Source organism: Dipodomys spectabilis, unplaced genomic scaffold (assembly GCF_019054845.1).
Source record: "Dipodomys spectabilis isolate Male_0828 unplaced genomic scaffold, ASM1905484v1 ptg000197l, whole genome shotgun sequence".
Classification (NCBI taxonomy): domain Eukaryota; kingdom Metazoa; phylum Chordata; class Mammalia; order Rodentia; family Heteromyidae; genus Dipodomys; species Dipodomys spectabilis.
In genome coordinates this window covers 3095758-3117473 of record NW_024870874.1, presented here as the reverse complement: position 1 = coordinate 3117473, position 21716 = coordinate 3095758, and the positions used below count along the sequence as shown (strand labels likewise).

The following is a 21716-nucleotide window of genomic DNA, read 5'->3' as shown; positions in this document are numbered from 1 at the left end:
ACATCTGGCTTTATGAAGCAGTATTTTTTTTTAACTCTGTTATACAATATAGCAAGAAAAAGTAGCATATAGGAATTAAAACATCTATATCAACAATGACGTATGAAGTTTATAGGTCCTTCAAATAAACAAGTTATAATGAGGTCTTAAAAATGAGCTTAAAGCAAGGCAGCGGTGGCTCGTGCCTGTAATCCTAGCTACTCTGGACACTAAGATCTGAGGATCACGGTTCAAAGCCAGCCCACACAGGAAAGTCCGTGAGACTCTTATCTTCAATTAATCACCAGAAAACCAGAAGTGATGCTATGGTTCAAGTGGTTGAACATTCATCTTGAGCTGAAGAGCTGAGAGACACCACCCAGGCCCAGAGTTCAACTGACTGACCAAAAAAAAAAAAAAAAAGAGAGCGAGAGAAAGAAAGAGCTCAAAAATGAATAATTAGAGATTCACATACTGCACTGATACAACATGAAACTAAAAACAAAGAATAAAACATGTATATGTGGGAGTCTTGTATCATATCATGCCTTAGATAAAATGCAAACTATAAAATAACACATGCAAGGAAAATTTCAAAGTAACATATTTCATATCAAACCAATTAGTTTTTTTTCCTACTTTCTTTGCATACTAAAAATAAATAAAACCAACTGGCATAATCATGGAATTGGCACACTATTTGAAACTATGTAGTACTCTAAGAGATTTAACTACAACTGTGTTATCAGCACTGGACATTAGAACTGCATTGGGGAAAAGACTTAGACACAGAAGGTCAGATCCATATCTGGGACTAACCATCCTTTATTATGGTTCAAACAACTCCTACACCTGCCCTTCTAAACTCTGAATTTCTTTCATTGTAGGGATGACCTTGAGGAAACCAAGATTGATTTAACTAGAGGATCCATAATTCACTTCTAGATTTAAATTATAAAATTCCTACTATACTAAAGAAATGAGCAATATAGTATTAATTGTATTTCTTCACATAAGCTTGGAGACCGTTCTGACAAAGAAATTTATTCTAACAAAGATAAAGGAGTTGGCCAGGAATGGAACAGCTACTAAGTGAAGAGTAGATACTCCAATCCAAGTACATCTCACAATAATCATCACACTCTTCACACAGTGTACACATCATTTCAATTTTACCATGGCAAGAATCAAGAAACCCATTTTCTTTATAATTCTGCTAAAAGTTACTAAAATTCTTAGGACAATATTTGCCCTAGACATCATAATTTGATTAAAGTCTTTTGGCCCATAGACTAAGTAAATATCTAGAAAAACAGAATAGCTTAGTTTCTTCCTAATATAATTTTACATTCAAACATACTGGTTTGTTCACATTCATCTTTAGCAAAGATATTCAGAGTATTTGCAGTGTACTTGGTGTAGTACAAATACATAAGAAGGATACATGCAATCTTGAAATTTCCTATACTTTCTAGGACCAAGTATGTTAGAATAAAGTGATAAAAGTAGCCTGCAAAGCAAAAAGGTCTAATACTGATTTTTCAGCTCACATAAATATGAGGAGCTCCAAGTCCTTTCAGCTTGCCTCTTGATAAGGATTAATCGTAATTAAAATACTGGCAGACCAGAACTATTTAGCAGCCGCTCTACCACAATGGCATATAATAAGCTTTGGCACTGTGGAAGTCACAACAGCTGCTAATGTATCCAGACTTTGCCCTGACCTTAATGTGATGAAAAATGAAGGATTTCAATTGAAATATAAGAAAGGAAATCACCTCTGATCTTACAAAGAAACATTTAAACTACTATGTTATTTATATAAAACAACATCTTAACTATTTCTGCCATTCTGTCTGTGTTTTTATTTATATCAGTTGCCTTTAACAAGACATCTTTCAATGTACATAAGTTAATTCTTTATCAGTTTTTACACATCATCTTTTCCCTTGATCGGCCAGCTGAAAATTATATAAGCTATAAATTAGGTTTAAACAAGCTCTGAATCAGGTTGGAACTGGTTTTCAAATTAAAGAGCCTTCAATACATTACAAGGTGCTGTCATTTTATTACCCCAATCAATTCTGTATGGCCTGAGGTGAAAAGAAAATGATTTCTGTCTTCATTTGCAATGGGTTTATCTCCTACAGCAGGCTCTGAAAACATAACTGCCGCAATGAATCGAAAGCTAAAGTTACATTTAGCACTGCTAGTAATACTGGAGTCTCCGTGGCAAGAACAGAAACATTTCTGTGAAAAATATATGAAAGTGAATACTAGGTTAAACAAATTTAAAATAAGGAGCATTTCCAATAATTATAGTTAGTTATTAAGATGATTTTAAATAAAAGCACAATGTATGTACTATTCTCAGTGCTTCAGAGGTATTAATTAAACTTGATGATAAATAGATAGGTAGGTAGAGTTCAAACAAATCTTTTTGTTTGTTTATTGTTGTTAATGTTTTGTCTTTCCTTTTTTGGTACAGAGGATAAAACCCAGGACATTGCACTTGCTTTGCTACTGAGCTAAAACCCTATCAACCCTCCACCCCTACCCACCTTCACAAAACTTTTAAGTGGGACTTAGACTAACTTAAGACAGGTTTTCAATTTTGACTCCTGACACAGTAAGGAGAGAAACAAATCCCCTTTCCTAGGCACTGGTAATATAGACACAAAAAAAGGTAAGTAATAAGTCTAGCTTGTCACTTCCTCTTCCTATTTAGTACCTCCAACTCAAGTAATTGATGTAAGTAAATTCTTCACACTATTACTTGATCCAGGTGACTCTTTATACAAAAAACAAACAAACAAACAAAAAACTGGCTGGGAGCTGGGAGCTCACTCCTGTAATCCTAACTGCTCAGGAGGCTGAGATCTAGGACTGCAGTTCAAAGCCAGTCCAGTCAGAAAAGTCCATGAGAGTCTTATCTCCAATAAACCACTAGAAAAACTGGAAGTGGCACTGTGGCTCAAGTGGTAGCCTTGAGCTGAAGAGTGCAGGGACAGTGCCCAAGCCCCACAATCAACAACAAACAAACAAACAAACACCCTCCATATTCAAAATTATTTCAAAAACACATCTATTATTAAAACACTTTATTTGTTTTTGTATAATTGATAAACAGAGGGGTTAAATGAATCAGGTACGATCAGTACAGTTCTTGTCTCCCCTTCTGTCATTCTCTCCCAATCTTTCCCTCCAGTCCCCACCCAGAAGATATCCAGTTCGTTTTCCACATGTCTATTGAGTATCACTGTTGTCTTTGTTCTTTTTTGTTACACCTTTTATGTGTCCTCCCTTACCCTCCCAAATAAGTACAAACTAACAAACAAGACAAAGGGAAAAGAAAACAAAAGTAGCAACAATGTCAGCTAAAAAATGTCTCTTGCTTCCTTTCCTTGGAGTTCATTTCATAAACTATTGAGCCTTTTTGTCCACCACTCCCATGCATAGCCTCCTTTGGCCTCTGCATGTTAATGACTAGTGTTCTATATAATTTATCATGTCCTAATGTTATTTATTTTAGTCATTCAGTGTGTTTACTTGTAGATTTATAGGCACATTCTAGTTACCACAAATAAGGGAAACCATGCATAATGTTTCTTTGGCTCTGGCTTACTTCAAAGCCTTCTAGGCACAGGATGAAACTTAATAAACAAAGATCCAGAATCACAACAAATCAAAGAAAGGCTGGATGAATGGGATTGTATCAAACTGAAGAGCTTCTGCTTAGCAAAGGACATAGCTAGCAAGATAAATAGCCCACAGAATGGGAGGAAATCTTCACTAGCTATACATCAGACAAGGGCCTCATATCTAAATGCTTAAAACTCAAAAAATTAAACTACCAAAAATTAAACCCTCAGTACTCAACAAACCACTCAATAAATGGGCTAAAGACTTAAAGAGAGATTTCTCTAAAAAGGAAATAAGAATGGCCAACAGACACATTAAGAAGTGTTCAACATCTCTGTCCATAAAAGAAATGCAAATCAAAACACTGAGATAACACCTCATCTCAGTTAGAATGGCCACTATCAGGAAAACTAACAATAACAGATGCTGGCGGGGATGTAGCTAAAGGGAACCCTATTACAATACTGGTGGGAATGCAAACTTGTTATTAAAACATTTCTAACAGTATAATTTGTTTTAGAAATTAAGTACTCAGAAAGATCATCTTCTTGACAAGATGTGGGCAATGGAACAATGTTAGTGTTTGCCTTTGGAAGATGGAATCCAAGTGAAAAATCAGTAAGTCTTTAGGTAGCTGTAGATTTTAAAGTAAGAGTACTACTCTGAATGACACACCTATTATGAAGAAGACTCTTTCCTTCAGAAGTCCTCTAAAGATAAACCTTTTCTTCCCTCTTCTGATGTTTAACATCTAAGGAACTTCAACATCTTCACAAAGAACTTCAGTGGCTTGTGGTATCAAATCTATCAACCTTTATGATACAATCCTATTAAAATGTGTATATATTTTTTAGGGGCAAGAATTTTTTTTTATTCTGGTTGGCTTTATTACATGTAGAATGAATGTGCTTCTTAGGGATAAACCACAGACTTCATTCAATAACTGATGAGACTCATTGTAGACACATCACAGGTCCCTCAAGAAAAGGAAAGTATCTGTATTAATGAAAGGGCTACTGCTTCTTCTAAAGTTATATGTAGAAAAAATATAAAATATTCATATTGTCAGGTCAGTTTCACACATCTAGAACTTCTAAGTATTATTAATTCTAGAGGAAAAAACATTTTTTCTAATTAAAAAGCTAAAATTTCTGTTCAAAAATATCTAGTATGAGCAACAATTATTAAATATTAATAGAAATGAACTAGGAAAACTAGACAGGAAGACAAGTACTCTAAAATTATCTGCTGAACATGTATTTTCATATAGTGTTTATTCCTGGACTTTTCTGCATGTTGGATCATGGCTGGCAGAAATTTATGCTCCACATATCTTCGGTGCTTCAACAAACAGCCTTAGGCCTAGAAAGCAAAAATCAGAAATATGCCACATACACTGTCTTTCAGAAAAATAAAGGCTTAAAAAATAATTTTAAGTTGGGCACTGTTATCTCACACCTATAATCCTAGCTATTCAGGAGGCTAAGATCTGAGGATTGTGCTTTGAAGCCAGTCTGGACAGGAAAGTCCATGGGATTCTTATCTCTAATTAACCACCAAAAAACTGTCCTAATGACAGTGGGGAAACCAGGACTTACACTGGATGCTCTTATTTGGATGTAGTTTATACTCCAAGGATTCACATAAAGGAGGCCTCTTGCTTTTGTGTGATTGTACTGATGTGGTAGGATTTTGTGTGTGTGCAGATTGTGAGGGTTGAACTCAGGGACTCTTGCTCACCTATTTCACTCACAGCTCAGGCTCTACCATCTGAGTTATGCCTCTATTTCAGGCTTTTGGGTGGTGAACTGGAGATAAGATTCACTCAGGTTTTTTCATGGAAGGCTGGCTCTGAACTGTGATGCTCAGACCTTAACCTCCGAGTAGCTAAGATTATAGGCATGAGCTATCTGTGGTGGAATTCTTAAGAGGCATTATCTAGGAGAGGTCCTTAGGTCACTGTGAATACTGTCCTTGAAGGGAATTTGGGTATTTCTCATAAGGGAGTTTTTACAAAAGAGCATGCCTAACTTTTGAAGAAGTGGGGTTTTTTGTTGTTGTTGTTGCTGCTGTTTTTTTCCTAGTGATTTCTCTAGCATGTGTGTCAACTGTCTGGAAACTATCTGCAATGAGTCCCCACTAGAATCAGCCTCTGAAGTTTTCTTTTTGAAGTACCCTTCTGCAGGTATTTTGTTACAGTGGCAATAATAAATAAACTACTAAACTGGAACAGTTCACTTAAACAACTACAAACCTTGAAGAGGCTTTTTCTAAAAGAGCACTGAAAGAAGAGGAGGGAAAAAGAGAAAGGGAAACTTGGGGGAGTAGGGATGGAAGGGGAGGAAGAGATGGAGAGGGAGAAAAAAAGAAAGGGTAAGAAAAAAAGTACCAGCAGCCAAAGTATAGGTGCAGAAGAGAAAGGAGTAACACTGTTTTGTTTCTGCAACAACAACAACAAAAAAAAAATGGCAACGTAGAAAACATTTTGTTTGCTTGCCTGCTTTATTTTTAATTGAGAGGAGAAAAATAATGATGTGGTACCCTTTTCCTCACTGAAGAGACAAGATTATCTTTAAAAAGTGAACATTTTCTCCAGGAAATGGAAACAAGATTTTTCTTTGTGTTTTTTTTTCTTCTTATTCTTCTTTTCTTTTCTTGTTTTGTTTGTTCATTTATCTGTCGGGGGTGGGGGGGGGAGGCAGGGGGCAGTGTAAGAGGATACCAGAAATGGAAGGACAAAGGGTGAACAAATGCACCAGTGGTATTCACTAGACACTGTGTTAAACATGAACTCTGCAACTTATGAATGGAGATGGAAGGGAAACTGGGAGAGAATGAGGGAAGGGGTGACATTGTTCAAAAAGAAATACATATTACCTGACTTACATAACTGTAACCTCTCTGTATATCACTTTTATAGTAACAATTAAAAAAATAAAGTGAACATACTGACAATAAAACTAAAGACTTGAAATATGTGGCCAGCATTTGAATATCCATTACAAAATGCTAATGAAGAGCCAGCAAAAGACAGCAGGGAGACCAGGTTTAAATCAATAGGCATGGATTTCTAGTAAACCTAACACCGTAACTCCTCTAGTTACTACTAGCCAAAATGACATATTCAAAGTAAACCAATGCAGCTAAAACCATGGAAACTGAAGATTCTGGTTTTGAAATAGCATATATTAAAATGTTAAGTCACAATCTTTTAACACAAAGGAGAACAAATAGATGAAGGATAGAGTGTTGAGAAGAGCTGAGGGCTGAGGGTGTAGAGGTACAAAATGTTTGAGAAGTGGGAAGTGATAAAAGAGAGGTAGAAGAAAGATCACAATCTGAGTCATGCTGATAGAGTACTTGACATTTTCTATTGTCTCTTTTTATCCTTAAAGTGAACTTGAAGTTTTTGTTTAAATGTGTCAGGTTCAGATTGCAAGATTTGTGTTTTTATATTGCTACCAGGGTTTTGAAAAATATAACTAATCATATCTCCCCTATTTGGGAAGTTCTGATCTCAGGAAAACCTTTTACTGATAAAGGAACAAAAAAAAAAAGTGATGAGCAAATAAACAGAGCTTCAAGTTACCAAATGCTATTTGGAAATGCAAAATATGAGGGAGAAGAAGGAAAGGAAGGAAGGAAGGAAGGAAGGAAGGAAGGAAGGAAGGAAGGGAGGGAGGGAGGAAGGGAGGGAGGGAGGAAGGGAGGGAGGGAGGAAGGGAGGCAGACAGGCAAAATTTGGAAATTTTGAAACTGTTAATTTCATAAACAAAGGAAGCTTATCTCACTGGAAAAGTCTGATATATATTTGGGAAAACTCAGAAAGAAAAGAATAATTTTTAAAAAGAAAAGAATAATTAAGATGGTATTTACTATTCTTTTTAGCACATTCATTAAGCTTTAAAGACATTAAGAGTGACAATTCACAGAGGAATGAAGAACAAGGACAGTATAGCACTTCACCTTCTTATAAAAGACACAAAATGTTTTCTAAAAATACTTATTCCATTCATACTCTTACAATAACTTGTAATGGGGAAAAATTAATTATAATTAAGATAATAATTAGATAATAAGATAAATTTTAAACTGGGTTATTAAGCAATGGTTTGCTATTGTGGATTATTGAAACTGCTTCATTAAATTAACAAAATGCAATAATGTTGAAATACATTATTCTCCTGAATGGTTATAATCAATCTGTACTTCTTGGAAACTTGTCCATTATTGTATCTAGTCATGTGAATTTATAAATATGAGTTTAGATGTAGAATGTAAAGAAAACTCTTATTATTTAAAATTGAGATGGCCCGCCCTTCTAGAACACAAAGTGAATGTATTGCTGACAAAAACGCCTTCATGCCTCTTGATTGTCTCAAAGGGATTCTAAAAGTTTTTAACCTCTAGATGCCTACTCTAAAAGTATTTTCAAACCAATGAAGCAGATAATCATTTTAGCCATTATTGAAGGTACATTTAAAAAAAAAACTTACTCCTATAAAGTTTTAACACTAGAACATAAACCTTTAAGAAACTTTCAGGAAAAGGAAAGAAAACATTAAAATAAGTTGTTTCTTAGGTGATCAGAGATTAGATTTAACACATGAATATAGCCAAAAGCAAAGAAATGACATATTTAATGTACTACAACTTATGGAAATCTGAAATCACAAAAGAAAGTGCCTAAGTTAAGTTAAAAGTAGAAATGGAAACAGCATAAGAGCAGTGACCAGGGGGAGGCTGAGATCTGAGATCTGAGAGTGAGGACTGTAGCCAGCGAAGGCAAGAAAGCCCATGATACCGTTATGTCCAATTAACTACCAACAAAAAGAACAAGTAAAAAGCCAGAGGTAGATCTGTGAGTTAAGTGGTAGGGCACTAGCTTTAAGCACTGAGTTCAAGCCCCAGGATCAGCACCAAAAACAACAAAAACAAAAAGAAAACAAAAGTTACACAAAGACTTCTACCTGTCGACAAGGGGGAAACTAATTTTTTTAATATTTTGTAGATGAGGTAATAATTTCTGTTTAAAAGATAAAAACTATCGGTTTAAAAAGATTAACACACCAGGCACCAGTGGCTTATGCCTGTAATCCTAGCTACTCAGAAGGCTGAGGATCATGGTTCAAAGCCAGCCTGGGCAGGAAAGTCCATGAGAATCTTATCTGCAATTAACCACCAGAAAACAAGAGGCACTGTGGCTCAAATGGTAGAGTACTAGCCTTGAGCTGAAGAGCACATGGACAGTGCCCAGGCCCAGAGTTCAAGCCCCATGATCAACAAAAAAGTAATAATTAATTACTGAATTAATTTAAAAAAGATTAACACAAGTCTTAGTAAAACAGTGAGAGTCTAAGTGGTGCTGTATTTAGTACTCGCCCAAAGTATTCTATTAAAAGAGAATTTTATTGCAAAGGAATGTGGATAAGTGGGAACAAAAGCAGAAGAAGAAAAAAACAACTAGGTGCTTATTGTGGCTGATACTGTACAACTCAAAAGATATTAGACTACCTTTGCAAAGATGTTGAATGTGACCAGATTTAGTTTCTTTTTACAATACAGGTTTTCAAACAATTAATAACAAACATTGAACAGAAAGTTTTGACCTAACTAAAATACAGCATTTGGCCAAAGAAATTCATTTTTAGATCCCTTCTCCTTACCTCCATTTAGGCTCTGCTTGGTATACATAAGTCATCCTTGTTGTCAGGTAACACCTCCCTTAACACAGATATGCATTTTACTGAATCCAGTAAAATTCACATCTATCTTTCATCATTTTAGGAGCACTTTTACTTAATTTATTTGTTTAGAACTAATCTCTACATGTTAGAAGGACCAAAGTAGATCCCACTTAATAATAAAGACATTTTCACTTTCCCTAAACTACTTGTGTTTATTTATAATGGAAGAGTCATCTGAGTTTCTACATTATGAAAATCTAAAATAGCTTTAGAATAAAATCCAAGCTGAGAATTTCTGTAATAGTTAATAGAAGATATAATAATACATACTCAAATTTCAGTTTCCAAAATATAGGCTCTGAAATCAGGCAGATCTGGCTTTGAATCACTGTATACCACCTTTAGCACAAAAGATATCAAAAGAACAACTATCGTAATGGCTGCACTCCCTATTACGTGGGATGATACACTGCAAGTGCTTAGATAACAGTGGCACATAATAGTCCTCAATAAATGTTAGTTGTTATTATCTGTAGTAGCATGATGTTTTCTTATTTTATATATCTTCAGTAATTACACTGAGATCGCTAGTTATAAAATACTCTACACCATTTACATTTTAGATTAGAAGGGAATATCTAACACCATGGAAAAGAGTAACTTATGTATGTAATCATGTAGAGGGAAACTATTGTCATAAAGTTCCCTCCACATGTTGTAACAGAAAGTATGACATAACTTTCGGTCGGTCGTGGGGCCTGAACTCTGGGCCTGGGCTCTGTCCCTCAGCTCTTCAGCTCAAAGCTAGCGCTCTACCACTTGAGCCACAGCTCCACTTCTGGCTTTTTCTGCTTATGTGATACTGAGGAATCAAATCCAGGGCCTCATGCATGCAAGGCAAGCACTCTACCACTGAGCTACCTTCCCAGCCCATGATTACAATTTTTTAAAGTAGGTAGGAAGCCAGGCGCTGTTGGTGCACACCTGTACTCCTAGCTAGCTCAGGAGTCTGAGATCTGAGAATGGCAGTTCATAGCCAGCCCAGGCAGGAAAAGTCCATGAGACTTTTATCCCCAATTAACCACCAAAAACTTGGAAGTGGAACTTTAGCTCAGTTGGTAGAGTACTGGCTTGAACCAAAAAAGCTTAGGGACAGGATCCAGGCCTTGAGTTCAAACCCTAAGAGAAGTATCAAACACACACACACACACACACACACACACACACACACACACACATACACACACACACATGTAAATAGGATATACCAACAAAATGAGAACATATTTTGGGCTACATATATAAATCACTATCCTATTACTCATACATATGAAAACATAGAGGATAATAGCTTCTAAAAATACAACTTTCCTTACTGACATGTGAAGTTTTCCTTTTATGTTCTAACAGGTCTTTCCCTGCAATTCAAATCCTGGCAATGGATTAAACAGTAAGTATTTTAATTTTCTGAATATCATGCCCTCTACTTATAAAATAATTTCACTGCTGTATGATCTTCTATGTGGTTCACAGTGAACTATGTGGTTCATGTGAACTATGAATACTGTAGTATAAAAAGCACCAACTTTTTGCTAATAACATATAGCAAATTTAGAAAAAAAAAGCGAAATAGTATATTTTTTAAAGCTTAGAGAACAACAAATTCCCTGTACTTTCACTGCCTCTTTACAAAGAAATTAACACTGGATGATTTTTCTGCATGAAAAATTTAAATATCATTGTGTTCTATTTAATGTAAAATTCTGAAAAAAGAAAGGTTTTTACTTGATATATATTATATTTTTTTCATATATAAAAAATTAAAACAGAAAATTGCTCCTTGGATGACTGATCAAAACCATTTCCCAAAAAATTTCCAAGGAAAAAAAGAAAGAAAGAAAGCTGAGCAAGCCCTGATGCCTATCAATAAGTAAATTAAACAACAATAACAACAACAACAAAACATTTCTTATTTGGAAATCAGAACATTATCACTATTCTTCAACTTTTCTCTCAGGCTAAAATGATCATCATTTACTAAGGGCCTCTATTATGCCATGTTCTGCCATGAAACACTTTACATATGAACAATCAGAAGTTCACCAAACGGTAGCAACTTGCTGAAGGTCACACACATTGTAAATGGTCAGGATCTGAATGCTGTTAGTCTTTTTCAAACTCACAAAGCTTTTTGCTCTACACTACCAGGCATCTTTGACTTTCTATATAATTTACTCAATTTCTTACTATTATGCAATGTCTCAGTTTATAAGAACTCCATTAAGCCACGAGCCACTGGCTCATGCCTGAAATCTTAGCTACTCAGTAGGCTGAAACCTGAGGATAAGGTTAGAACCCAGCCAGGGCAGGAAAGTCCATGAGACTCTTATTGCTAATAAGTCATCCAGAAAAAATCCAAAGTGGTACTATGGCTCAAATAGTAGAGCACTAGCCTTGAGCTGGTGGGACAGTGGAACAGTGCCCACACACTGACTGCAAGCCCCAGGACCAGCACACACACGTGCGCACACACACCCCTACCCTGCCACCCCAAAACAACCATTCTATGAATTTAATGTCAAATTTTTATGGAAAAAGAATTATTGTCATTTGAAGATACAAGCTACTTAAAATACATATCCTCATTTTAAAAAATGTCAAAAATAAATATATTAAAGCATATGTCCCTGGATAGAAATGTTCATGAAACTTCTTTTCTTTTCTTGTTTCCGTATCTTGGAGTTCATTTCAATTAGAATTATCTTATATAGTCATACATAGCTATTGAGCAGTTGTGAGCATCTGCTAGGATTATCCCAGACATACACTAATTATTACAAATGAAGGAAATCAAAAATAAATAAATAAAACAAATGAGGGAAACCATGGAGCCTGTTTCTTTGGGTCTGGCTTACTTCATTTAATATGATTATTTCCAAGTATTTCCATTTCCTTATGAATGAGGTGGTGTCATTCTTTCTTATGGAAGCATTGAATTCATATAGATAGATAGATAGATAGATAGATAGATAGATAGATAGATAGATAGATAGATAGATAGATAGATAGATATAGATATTTATGTAAAACACATTTTCTTCATCCATCCATCTACTGAGGGGCAATCTTGGTTGGTTCCAAATCTTAGCTATGGCAAATAACGAACATCGTTTTGTTGGTAGCTTCAGTATGGCCTTGTTTGTGGTCATTTGTGGAAATGTACAAGAGTGGGATTGCTAGGTCACAGGGGAGATTGAGTTACCTCCATACTGCTTTCCAGAGTGGTTGAACAAGTTTACATTCCCATCAACAGTGTAGGAGCTTTCCCTTTTGGCCACATCTCCTCGAGCATCTGTTGTTATTAGATTTCTTGATAATGGCCATTCTGACTGGGGTAAGGTAGAGTCTCAATGTGGTTTTTATTATATGCATTTCTTTTATGGCCAGAGATGTTGAGCATTTTTTTTCAGGTGTCTATTGGCCATTCTTATTTCTTCTTTAGAGAAGTCTCTCTTTAAGTCTATAGACCACCTATTAATGAGACAGTTGTATCTTTGAAAATTGTTTTGGGGGATTTACTCTCTTGAATTCTAAGTATATTTTAGATATGAGGCTCTTATCTGTTGTATGGCTAGTGAAGATCTTCTCCCACTCTGTGGGCTTTCTATTGATCTTGCTAGCTATGTCTTTTGCCATGCAGAAGCTCTGCAATTTATACAATCCCATTTATTCAACCTTTCTTTGATATGTTTTGATGAAACCCCTTTTCAACCCATAACTGGGCTCAAGGGTGTTCACTTGTCCTTCCATACGATGTGGGATGGGATTAGGAGGAGTATGGTTGCTGGCCACCTTAGGCAGAAAAGTCTTGAAGACTGTCTCATTAAAACAAACAAATTAGGAGAAAGTAAGGGAAGGAGTGACGTTGTCCAAAAAGAAATGTACTTACTATCTGACTTCAGTAACTGTAACCTCTCTGCACATCATACGCAATATAAATCATAATGTATTTTAACTGACAATATGAATCTTAATAATGTCTTATTAATATTAATAAAGAGCCTATTAAAACCAATACTATTTAACATTTGATATGAGAACTCAAAAACTGTTCATTCTTTGAGCTTTCTTAAATTAAAGAAACCTGTCAATTTAAGAGCAAGGACATAAACTTCTTAAAGCACAATATATGTTTAAAAAAAGAAGTTATCACATATGTAGCTGTACACAATGATAATGAAATTAGAAAAACAACTTATTCTATCCATACATAAAGTATATGAAATTTTTTTGTTCTGATTCTTGAAATTAGGATTTAAGTCATTCAGGTACTTTTTCATGATTTTGGGGTACTTTATGTCAACTAGGACCAACAATGTCTTCACAGTGCACGTCTCCTTTACTCATGCTATGTATGTTTACATGTGGGAATAACAACTTCATATGTGTGCTATGTTCCACAATCCTTCAGTATTTTACAACATTATGATCTATAATATATTGGATTATTATGTACATCAACTTTAGTTTTTCAAGTACTGAGTGAATAATAAGGTTTTTAGAAGCTATAATACAATATTCTTTAGCATACCTCTCAAACTTTTGGTAGGTAACATCCTAAAATAATTTTTAAAAAACAAGAATATGAAATATGGTTTTAAACTAAAGGACATTGGGAAGTTGGTAACTCTGAAAGACATTCTATGTATAACACCCCACTGTACTTTGATTAATTATCTCAGTTTTGATTTAGTTCATGTCACATATGGTATTCCACAGCATGTTATACAAAAACATCAGGACCACATGCTATCTAACTTAGAAAATGTCTTGGTTTTTCAAGTTTGTAATTAAGTACAACTTAGAAATTCATTTAGTATTTTAATTCTGCATTATAATAGATGCATTTAGAAAGCACCTTAGGTTTTAAGAATATTCATTTCTCTGTAAGTATGAAACAAATAATAAATATCGACAAATTTTACAAAGAAGTAGTTTTATTTTCAAAAAGATACACAAGGAATGCCTGGCCAGTATTTACTGAAGTGCATGTTTAATGTACAAATCAGTATATAGTTCTCATGAAATTACCTCAGAATGTAGAACTCAATGTATCAGTCCTGATTCTAATTGTAATATAAAACGTGACCAAAAGAAAATCTTTTATGCTAACCACTGTTATTTAATAAAAAGTATTTCCTAAAAATAATTTTTAAAAGGTGTTTAGAATGATCAAGTAAAAAATAGCAATAATAGATGAAATAGTAATAGATAGCAGATATTAATAGATGATAAGTTTGAAACACAAATGTTCTGCTTAGATAACATTACTCATAACACTCTTTGGTTCTGGTTTTGTTGTTCTTGTTGTTTTTAGGAAGGAGTGTTTCATTTTGTTTTTGTGAGATGTGGTGTCACTCACTGTTTGTCCTTACTGGCCTTGATCCTCCTCCCACCTCATGAGGTTTAGCTTACATATATGCACCAGCTTACCTAACTTTCACTGTTTTAAAGAATATTAAATAAACACATACAATTAGTAGGGTTATTAATGGAAAATCATTACTAATATCCCAAAGTACTCAATCAGAAATTAAAAGATAAAAGGTATTAAACAAACACTTTATTTTCCACACAAAAATAAATAAATAAGGAGAACAATCAAAAACAGACTACACTTCAACTGCCCAAATCAACTAGAAATCTGTGGCTTAACTGTATTTACCTGCAAACAAGAAATTCAAAGGTTCAGTTCAAAACTGTAACCATCATCAAGGATAACCACACCACAGATTGGATTTTCAGACTTTTAGCAAGTCTACTAATCACCACAGATTTGTTCCCCGGGATCTTAATGCAGAAAACTGTACTTCTGACTTTTACATGTTTGTATCAGTAAAGGGGTAATGAAAAGCTCACTAAAGCTTACTAAAGCACAGTTTTCTTAGCTCTATCATTTGTTTTACTACAAGAGTACTGAATGGGGGCAGTTGCATCTGAAATTATTTATCTGTCAAATATGCAGAACTCAAAAAGTTAAAATTCACTCTAATATAAAAATCCCAGAGGTCAAATGAATAGTTAATGTATTTTTTAAAATATATGGGCTAGTTATATGCTTCAAATTTAAAAGAGCTTTAAAGGATAATTCATTCTAATTGCACATTTTTCATAAATCTTCACAATACATAAAATTCAGACATTCAATTTCCAATATTACCAGGTTTCAATTAAATGTGCTTGTTTAATGTATTGTGGCAAAATACTCCTTAGGGAGATAGTTCTGTTCAGTTCGTAAAGAGACAAAAGTTTTAGTGTCAGGGTACTTGAAATGTATATATCACTGTTGTACACTGATTTAAAATTCTAATTAAAAATTCTAACACAAAATAGGCAAAATAAAATTAAAAACAATTAAACTATATTTCTCCTACTCAAGAGATTTCTAATACAAATGACTACAGAGAAATATCACTTGCCTCATACTTTGGTAATTCAAGAACATCTTACATAAGAGTTACATGGAATTTCTATTCATGTGAATCCACAATTTATTACTGCTCAAAATGTGCAGTATACTAGAAAGGGCAAATAAGAACAAACCAAAGGGAAATCTTCAAGTTAAGACAACTCATCTTGTACTACTCAGATAATGACCTGTCATATACATTATGTGGCTTCCCATCAAATAGCTTAAACATGGGTGAAAAGATTGAACAGCAGTAACTGGCATGGTCTCCATAAAGCAGGTGATTTATGTTTAAGTCCCCACTGGTGCCTGTGAATATAAATGAGGTAAACAAAGCACTTTTTAAAGAAATATTTGTATGTTTTCACTTAAAACATGTCAAGATAAGTTATCTTCATTTGGGGTGCTTCAGTGGACACAAGTTATTGAGATCTATGTGAAATTTGTCCGAGAAAAAAACTAAATAATGAAGTGTTCTCTCTTTAAACAAATAATACAATACTAAGTTTACTTTATACCTTATATTTAATGCTAAAATGTCATGATGTTGACTTGACTTAGGGTATGTGCATTGTTATATATTTGTTTTTAAATTTTTTGAAAGTTAATTTTTAGTTTTCAAATGTTAATAAATGTTTGTAAATTTTATAAAATTATAAATTTATAAATTTTTATAGGTAAAATATGGCTATGCATGATAACGCATAAAATCACCAATGGACCATGTAAAATATATAAATGCCCACCCTCATTCTCCCTCTATACACTTTCTGAACATTTCAAACAGGTGTCTATATGATGAACAGGTAGCATATAACAAGAAACTGTTTCTAGATGAGGTGAGTAAACATCTAAGAATAGATGTTCATGGAAACTAGAGCCAGTCTTCTGTCAGAGGAGTTACAAAGATAAAAGGGGAGAAAATAAATCTTTCTCCAATATCTAAAAGGGCAAGTATAAACATAAACATGTATGCATATGAATCTACCTGCATACGTCTAGTCCTTGTCTTCATCTACTAAGAAACATCATTCAGGCCAGCCACCAGTGGCTCATGCCTGTAATCCTAGTTACTCAGGAAGCTGAAATCTGAGGATCAAGGTTCAACCCAGTCACAAATGTCCCCGTGTGACTCTTCTATTAACCACTCAAAAACTGGTAGTGGAGCTGTAGCTCAAAGTGGAAGAGAGGAAGCCTGGAGTAAAAGAACTCAGGGACAGCAACCGAGCCCTGAGTTCAAGCCCCACAAACACCAAAACAACCAACAAAAAAGGAACATCATTCTAGTATCAAACAGCTCAGCAGACCTTGGTTTCCAAATGCTATTCTCTGTTAGGAAAACAAATTTCTTGGAAGAACATAAATGATTCCAAGAATAAGAACAAAAAAGTATAAGTCAAGTCAGGAACGATTCCACCATTAAAATAGTGATAATAACTGCTATAACCTATGAAATACAACAAAAAAGTAAAAATCTGATGAATTGGACATTTACATAATTTCAGCTTTCTTTACCACAAATAACTTATTAATTACAGAGATTATCAGAAAATTAGTCAATCAACAAATTAAAAAAGTTAGCAATTGTTAACAATCAAAATCACATATAGGTAGAATACACACAGCATTACATATGTAGCCAAAAAATTAAGAAAATAAACTTGTAGAGGGCCTCTATGGTAAACAAGAACAAATCATTTTAATGAACAATAAAGTATATTTCAATGACATGATCTAAAGGGAATTTTATATTAAGCTTAATTCCTCTAATAACAAGAAGTTGGCACTGAAGAAAGTAAGCAAGCTTTGTGTATATACTACTATAAACATAATTTTCACTGATTGGGGGGGAGGGGCTTAGGAGCCTGAACCCATGCTCTCCCACTTGAACTTGAGCTATACCCCTAGCCCTTTTTAGTTAGTTTTTGTTTTTGAGATACAGTCTCACAAACTTTGCCTGGGCTATCCTTGACCTCATAATCCTCCTAATTCTGCATCTGGAACAGCTGGGGTTACAATACTGTGTGACCACGCCTGGCCTCCATTGTCTTTTTTAAAGAAGTACAATTTCATTGATGATCACAATGTCTTCATTCAAATGTACTCAATATTTCTGGTCAAAAAGTAAAGTGTGGGGAAATCTGTGGGGAACACAGGTAGCAAAGATGGCTCTGAGAGGAAGTTGAGTGAGCAGAGCCGGATTTGTTTAGGTTCAATGTGTAAACAACTCATGGAAGCTTGGGTGCGTGATAAGGTATGGCCTTTACAGTGATTGGTTGGCTCCATTTCCTCCCCTCCCATGCAGTCTTTTGCTTTAAAAAGGGGATGCTCCGCGTTAATAAACGAGTTCCTGCTTGGTTTGACTCCCAGCTGCGTCTGATTGTCTCCCGGGCTAAGGGAGGCTGGGGAACAGGGGGCTAAGGGAGGCTGGGGAACAGGGTGAGCAGCCCGCACTTCGCACTTACCTTTCCTCCGACCCGTCAGTCCAAAGACCGACGAAGACCCAACAGCAAAGAATTAACTATTTTTTCACAAAACTAGAGGTTTTCACAATGGTTGATTTAAAAGTTAATATTTTTCTTTTCTTTTCTTTTTTGTTGGTCATGGGGCTTGAATTCTGGGCCTGGGCACTGTCCCTCAGCTCTTCAGCTCAAGGTGAGCACTCTACCACTTGAATCACAGCACCACTTCCAGTTTTCTAGTGGTTATTTGGAGATAAGAGGCTCATGGACTTTCCTGCCAGGGCTGGCTTTGAACCGTGATCCTCACATTCCAGCTTCCTGAGTAACTAGGATTACAGGCATGAGCCACCAGTGCCCAGGCTTTTCTTTTTTCTTTTTTTAAAGGTACAAGACTAGAACTTAAACTCAGTACAGTATGCTTTTGTGGCTAGTGCTCTACCAATTAAACAACTCTTCCAAACTCTATAGATTTATCACATGATAACTCCTTTTTCTCTTTAAAAAGACTTTATAGGAATATCCACAATATAGTCTCTATATTTTAAGATAAATCATCTATAAAGTAAAATTAAATTTCACTTGTTAGTCTGCTAGCTAAGATAATTTCTCATGACTGACAACACAATTTTCTGCCAGAATCCATGTCATCCATTATCAGAGAGTGACTTATGTCTATTAGGACACTATTGAATATTTTACAATAATACAAAGGCTACACAAAACAGCTAAAATTCCAATGTGGAAATGTATACCATTTACCAGAGTTTGAGGGCTTTTTTTCCCTTAATTTAAGGGCAACAACATCACCATTAGAATATATATTTAAAACAATTATCATTCATATTCCAGTTGTTTTTAAAGTTATGAAGCTAAGGCTATGACAGGGAAAAAGTGACAGTGAATAGAACAAATCCTTTTTTTTAAAGACTTTTTGAGGTTTTTTTCTGGCTTTTCTTTTTATTTTTTGTTTATTTGTGGGATAATGTGGAGGGGTTTTGTTTTGTTTTGTTTTTTATTATGAAAATACCGTACAGAGGGGTTACATGAGCAAGGTAATGAGCACATTTCTTATCAAGCATTGTTGCTTCCTCCTTTGTTTCCCCTTCCCATCCCTTCCTGTCTCCCCCCCTTCCCCCCCACACACCAAAGTTGTAAAGTTTGTTTTTTGACATAAAGTTTTGTACATCTCATTGCTGCAGTGGGTCCACCTGTATCCCTATTTAAACAATTTGTTTTTTCCCTTCCCTTCCACAAATTATATCAACATCAAATACAGTGAAAACAGGGGTTATATGTGGGGGAGGGACATACAAAGCAACAAAGAAATCATCTTATAAATGTTAGAAACAATAGCAAAAAAGAAAAACCATGAGTCCTTATCTTGGGGTTCATTTCACCTAACATCAATTTATCTGACCGTTTCTGTTTGTCTCAGACATATACTAGTTATTGCAAATAAGGGAAACCATGGGACTTATGTTTCTTTGGGTCTGGCTTGTCTTTTTAAAACATTGCATTGTCTCTAAGCAGCTGTACAAAGAGCTTTAATTCAGCATGTCAATTTAAGAACAGTGCATCTTGATCGATGTCACCCATTACGTTAGTCTCCCCAGCTTTCCCAATCCCACCCTTCCCTTCAAGTTCCTGGGCTCCATTTTCATTTTTAAATATTGGCTATTAGGATTGTATTCTCGCACCCTTCCTCTCTTCATTCACCTAACCCTTCTCCTCTTGACCTCACCCCCCCCCCCCCCACATACACACATACACACTTCTCAAGTTCCACCTTCCTGATATTCTTTTTGTTAGACATCTTACAGAATTTTTTGCCTTACCTTGGAAGATGAAGAATCACATTCCTGACATATCCATCCATAGCCTGTTTGTTTAGGGGACTTTTTCAAGGGAGGATCCAAACAGCCAAAATGATAACAAAGTCTGCATTCATCACACCTGCAAGATAAACAGATTTATAGAATATCTAAATAATTGTAAAATATTTCAAAGGCAAAATACTACTGTATATTTACATTTCAACTGTTACTTCTACCCTTTGCTCATGATTATTAAATTAATATTTATGATAAAGACAAACTAAATCTGAAATAAATGTTTAGGGGAAATAATGAAACCATAATAAGTTGGCAAAACAAGCTTCATTCAGAATATTTTGATATTAGAAATAAGGGCATATGAATAGATGTATATATATATATATATATATATATATATATATATATATATATATAAAACATTTGCTCAAAACTAAGAACCATAACTATTTCAATTTTAAAATGAAAGAATTGTTTGTCCTTTAGACAGTTTGAAAACATTTACTAATATAACATATAAATAATTCAAGGTTAGTAATTCAAACTAATACATTGTAATTATTTTAAAAGTTTTGGAACTTTACACATTTCTAAACTGCAATTGATGTCATATAATTTATGCCTTAATTCTCTCCTCCAGTTAGATTGTAAATGCACTTTCTAACTTTTATAGCATTCTAACAGCAAATGAATACAATCTTTCCATGTTAAATAAGCATTTTTTAAAAATAGCAGAACATTTAAGTTTACAAAGGGGTAAAAAAAAACACTCAGAATTTAAAGTTACTCTCAATATTATCTGTCAAATTCTTTCTGCACTTTTCATTTTTCAATGTATTTCCTAGCATATTTGAAAACTTACTAGGAAATATTTTGATAGTGCCGTGCCTCCTATAATGTACAAAATCTAAGAAAACTATCATACCTATTCTTCGTTTCAGACAATCTCATCCTGCTGACAATGAAGAAAAATGTGTATTATTTCAGTGTTGTGTAAAAAGAATTTTGCATCAATTGGAATAACAAGACCAAAAATTAACAACAAATAACAAAAATGTATAAACTTTATAGAAAGGATTATCTTCTCATTTTCTTTGTGCTTTCTTAAAAATTGGAAAATCATGCTTTCTTAAACAATCCATCAGATTCTTTATTACTCATTTATTAATGTAAAACTTTTTTAAAGTCAAAAAAACCAATAAATTTTATAAAACGTACATTTATCAACAGACTTTAAAAATCATCACAATAAAGAAAACTAGGAATCTACATTCTTACTAAAAATTTCTACCATGCTACAAAAGCCTAACCTCCCAAATAATAAAGAGATGCAGAAAATTAAGCAACAGCCATATGATTCAGATAACAAATTTATGGCAAAAATTATGGCACAGCCATGTCATAGTTTTTCTCTCTATAATTCTTCCAACAACTAATAGCTAATATTTCAATTCCATTAAACCATGAGGACACAGACCTTCATAAGATAAGCATTCTGGACTTTATGAGAAGGTTCATCTATCTACACAGCAAAGGTACACTTACTTCCTTCAAATATGGAAGCTATTATTTCAAAAATCTCTGATAAGAAACTTCACAAGGAACACATTATTTGTTTCATTGAGGAGCTATATTTAAATACAGC

The 21716-nt window shown here is 34.4% G+C and overlaps 1 protein-coding gene across 3 annotated transcripts in view; it reads right to left on the bottom strand.

The window, feature by feature from the left end:
• Phf14 (PHD finger protein 14) overlaps nucleotides 1-21716 on the bottom strand; it is a 149469-nt gene that overhangs the window by 21784 nt on the left and 105969 nt on the right. For all 3 annotated transcript variants that reach the window (XM_042695913.1, XM_042695914.1, XM_042695912.1), the window contains one exon: nucleotides 20075-20192. In XM_042695913.1, the coding sequence (XP_042551847.1) occupies nucleotides 20075-20192 (118 nt within the window). The remainder of the gene's footprint in view (nucleotides 1-20074; nucleotides 20193-21716) is intronic.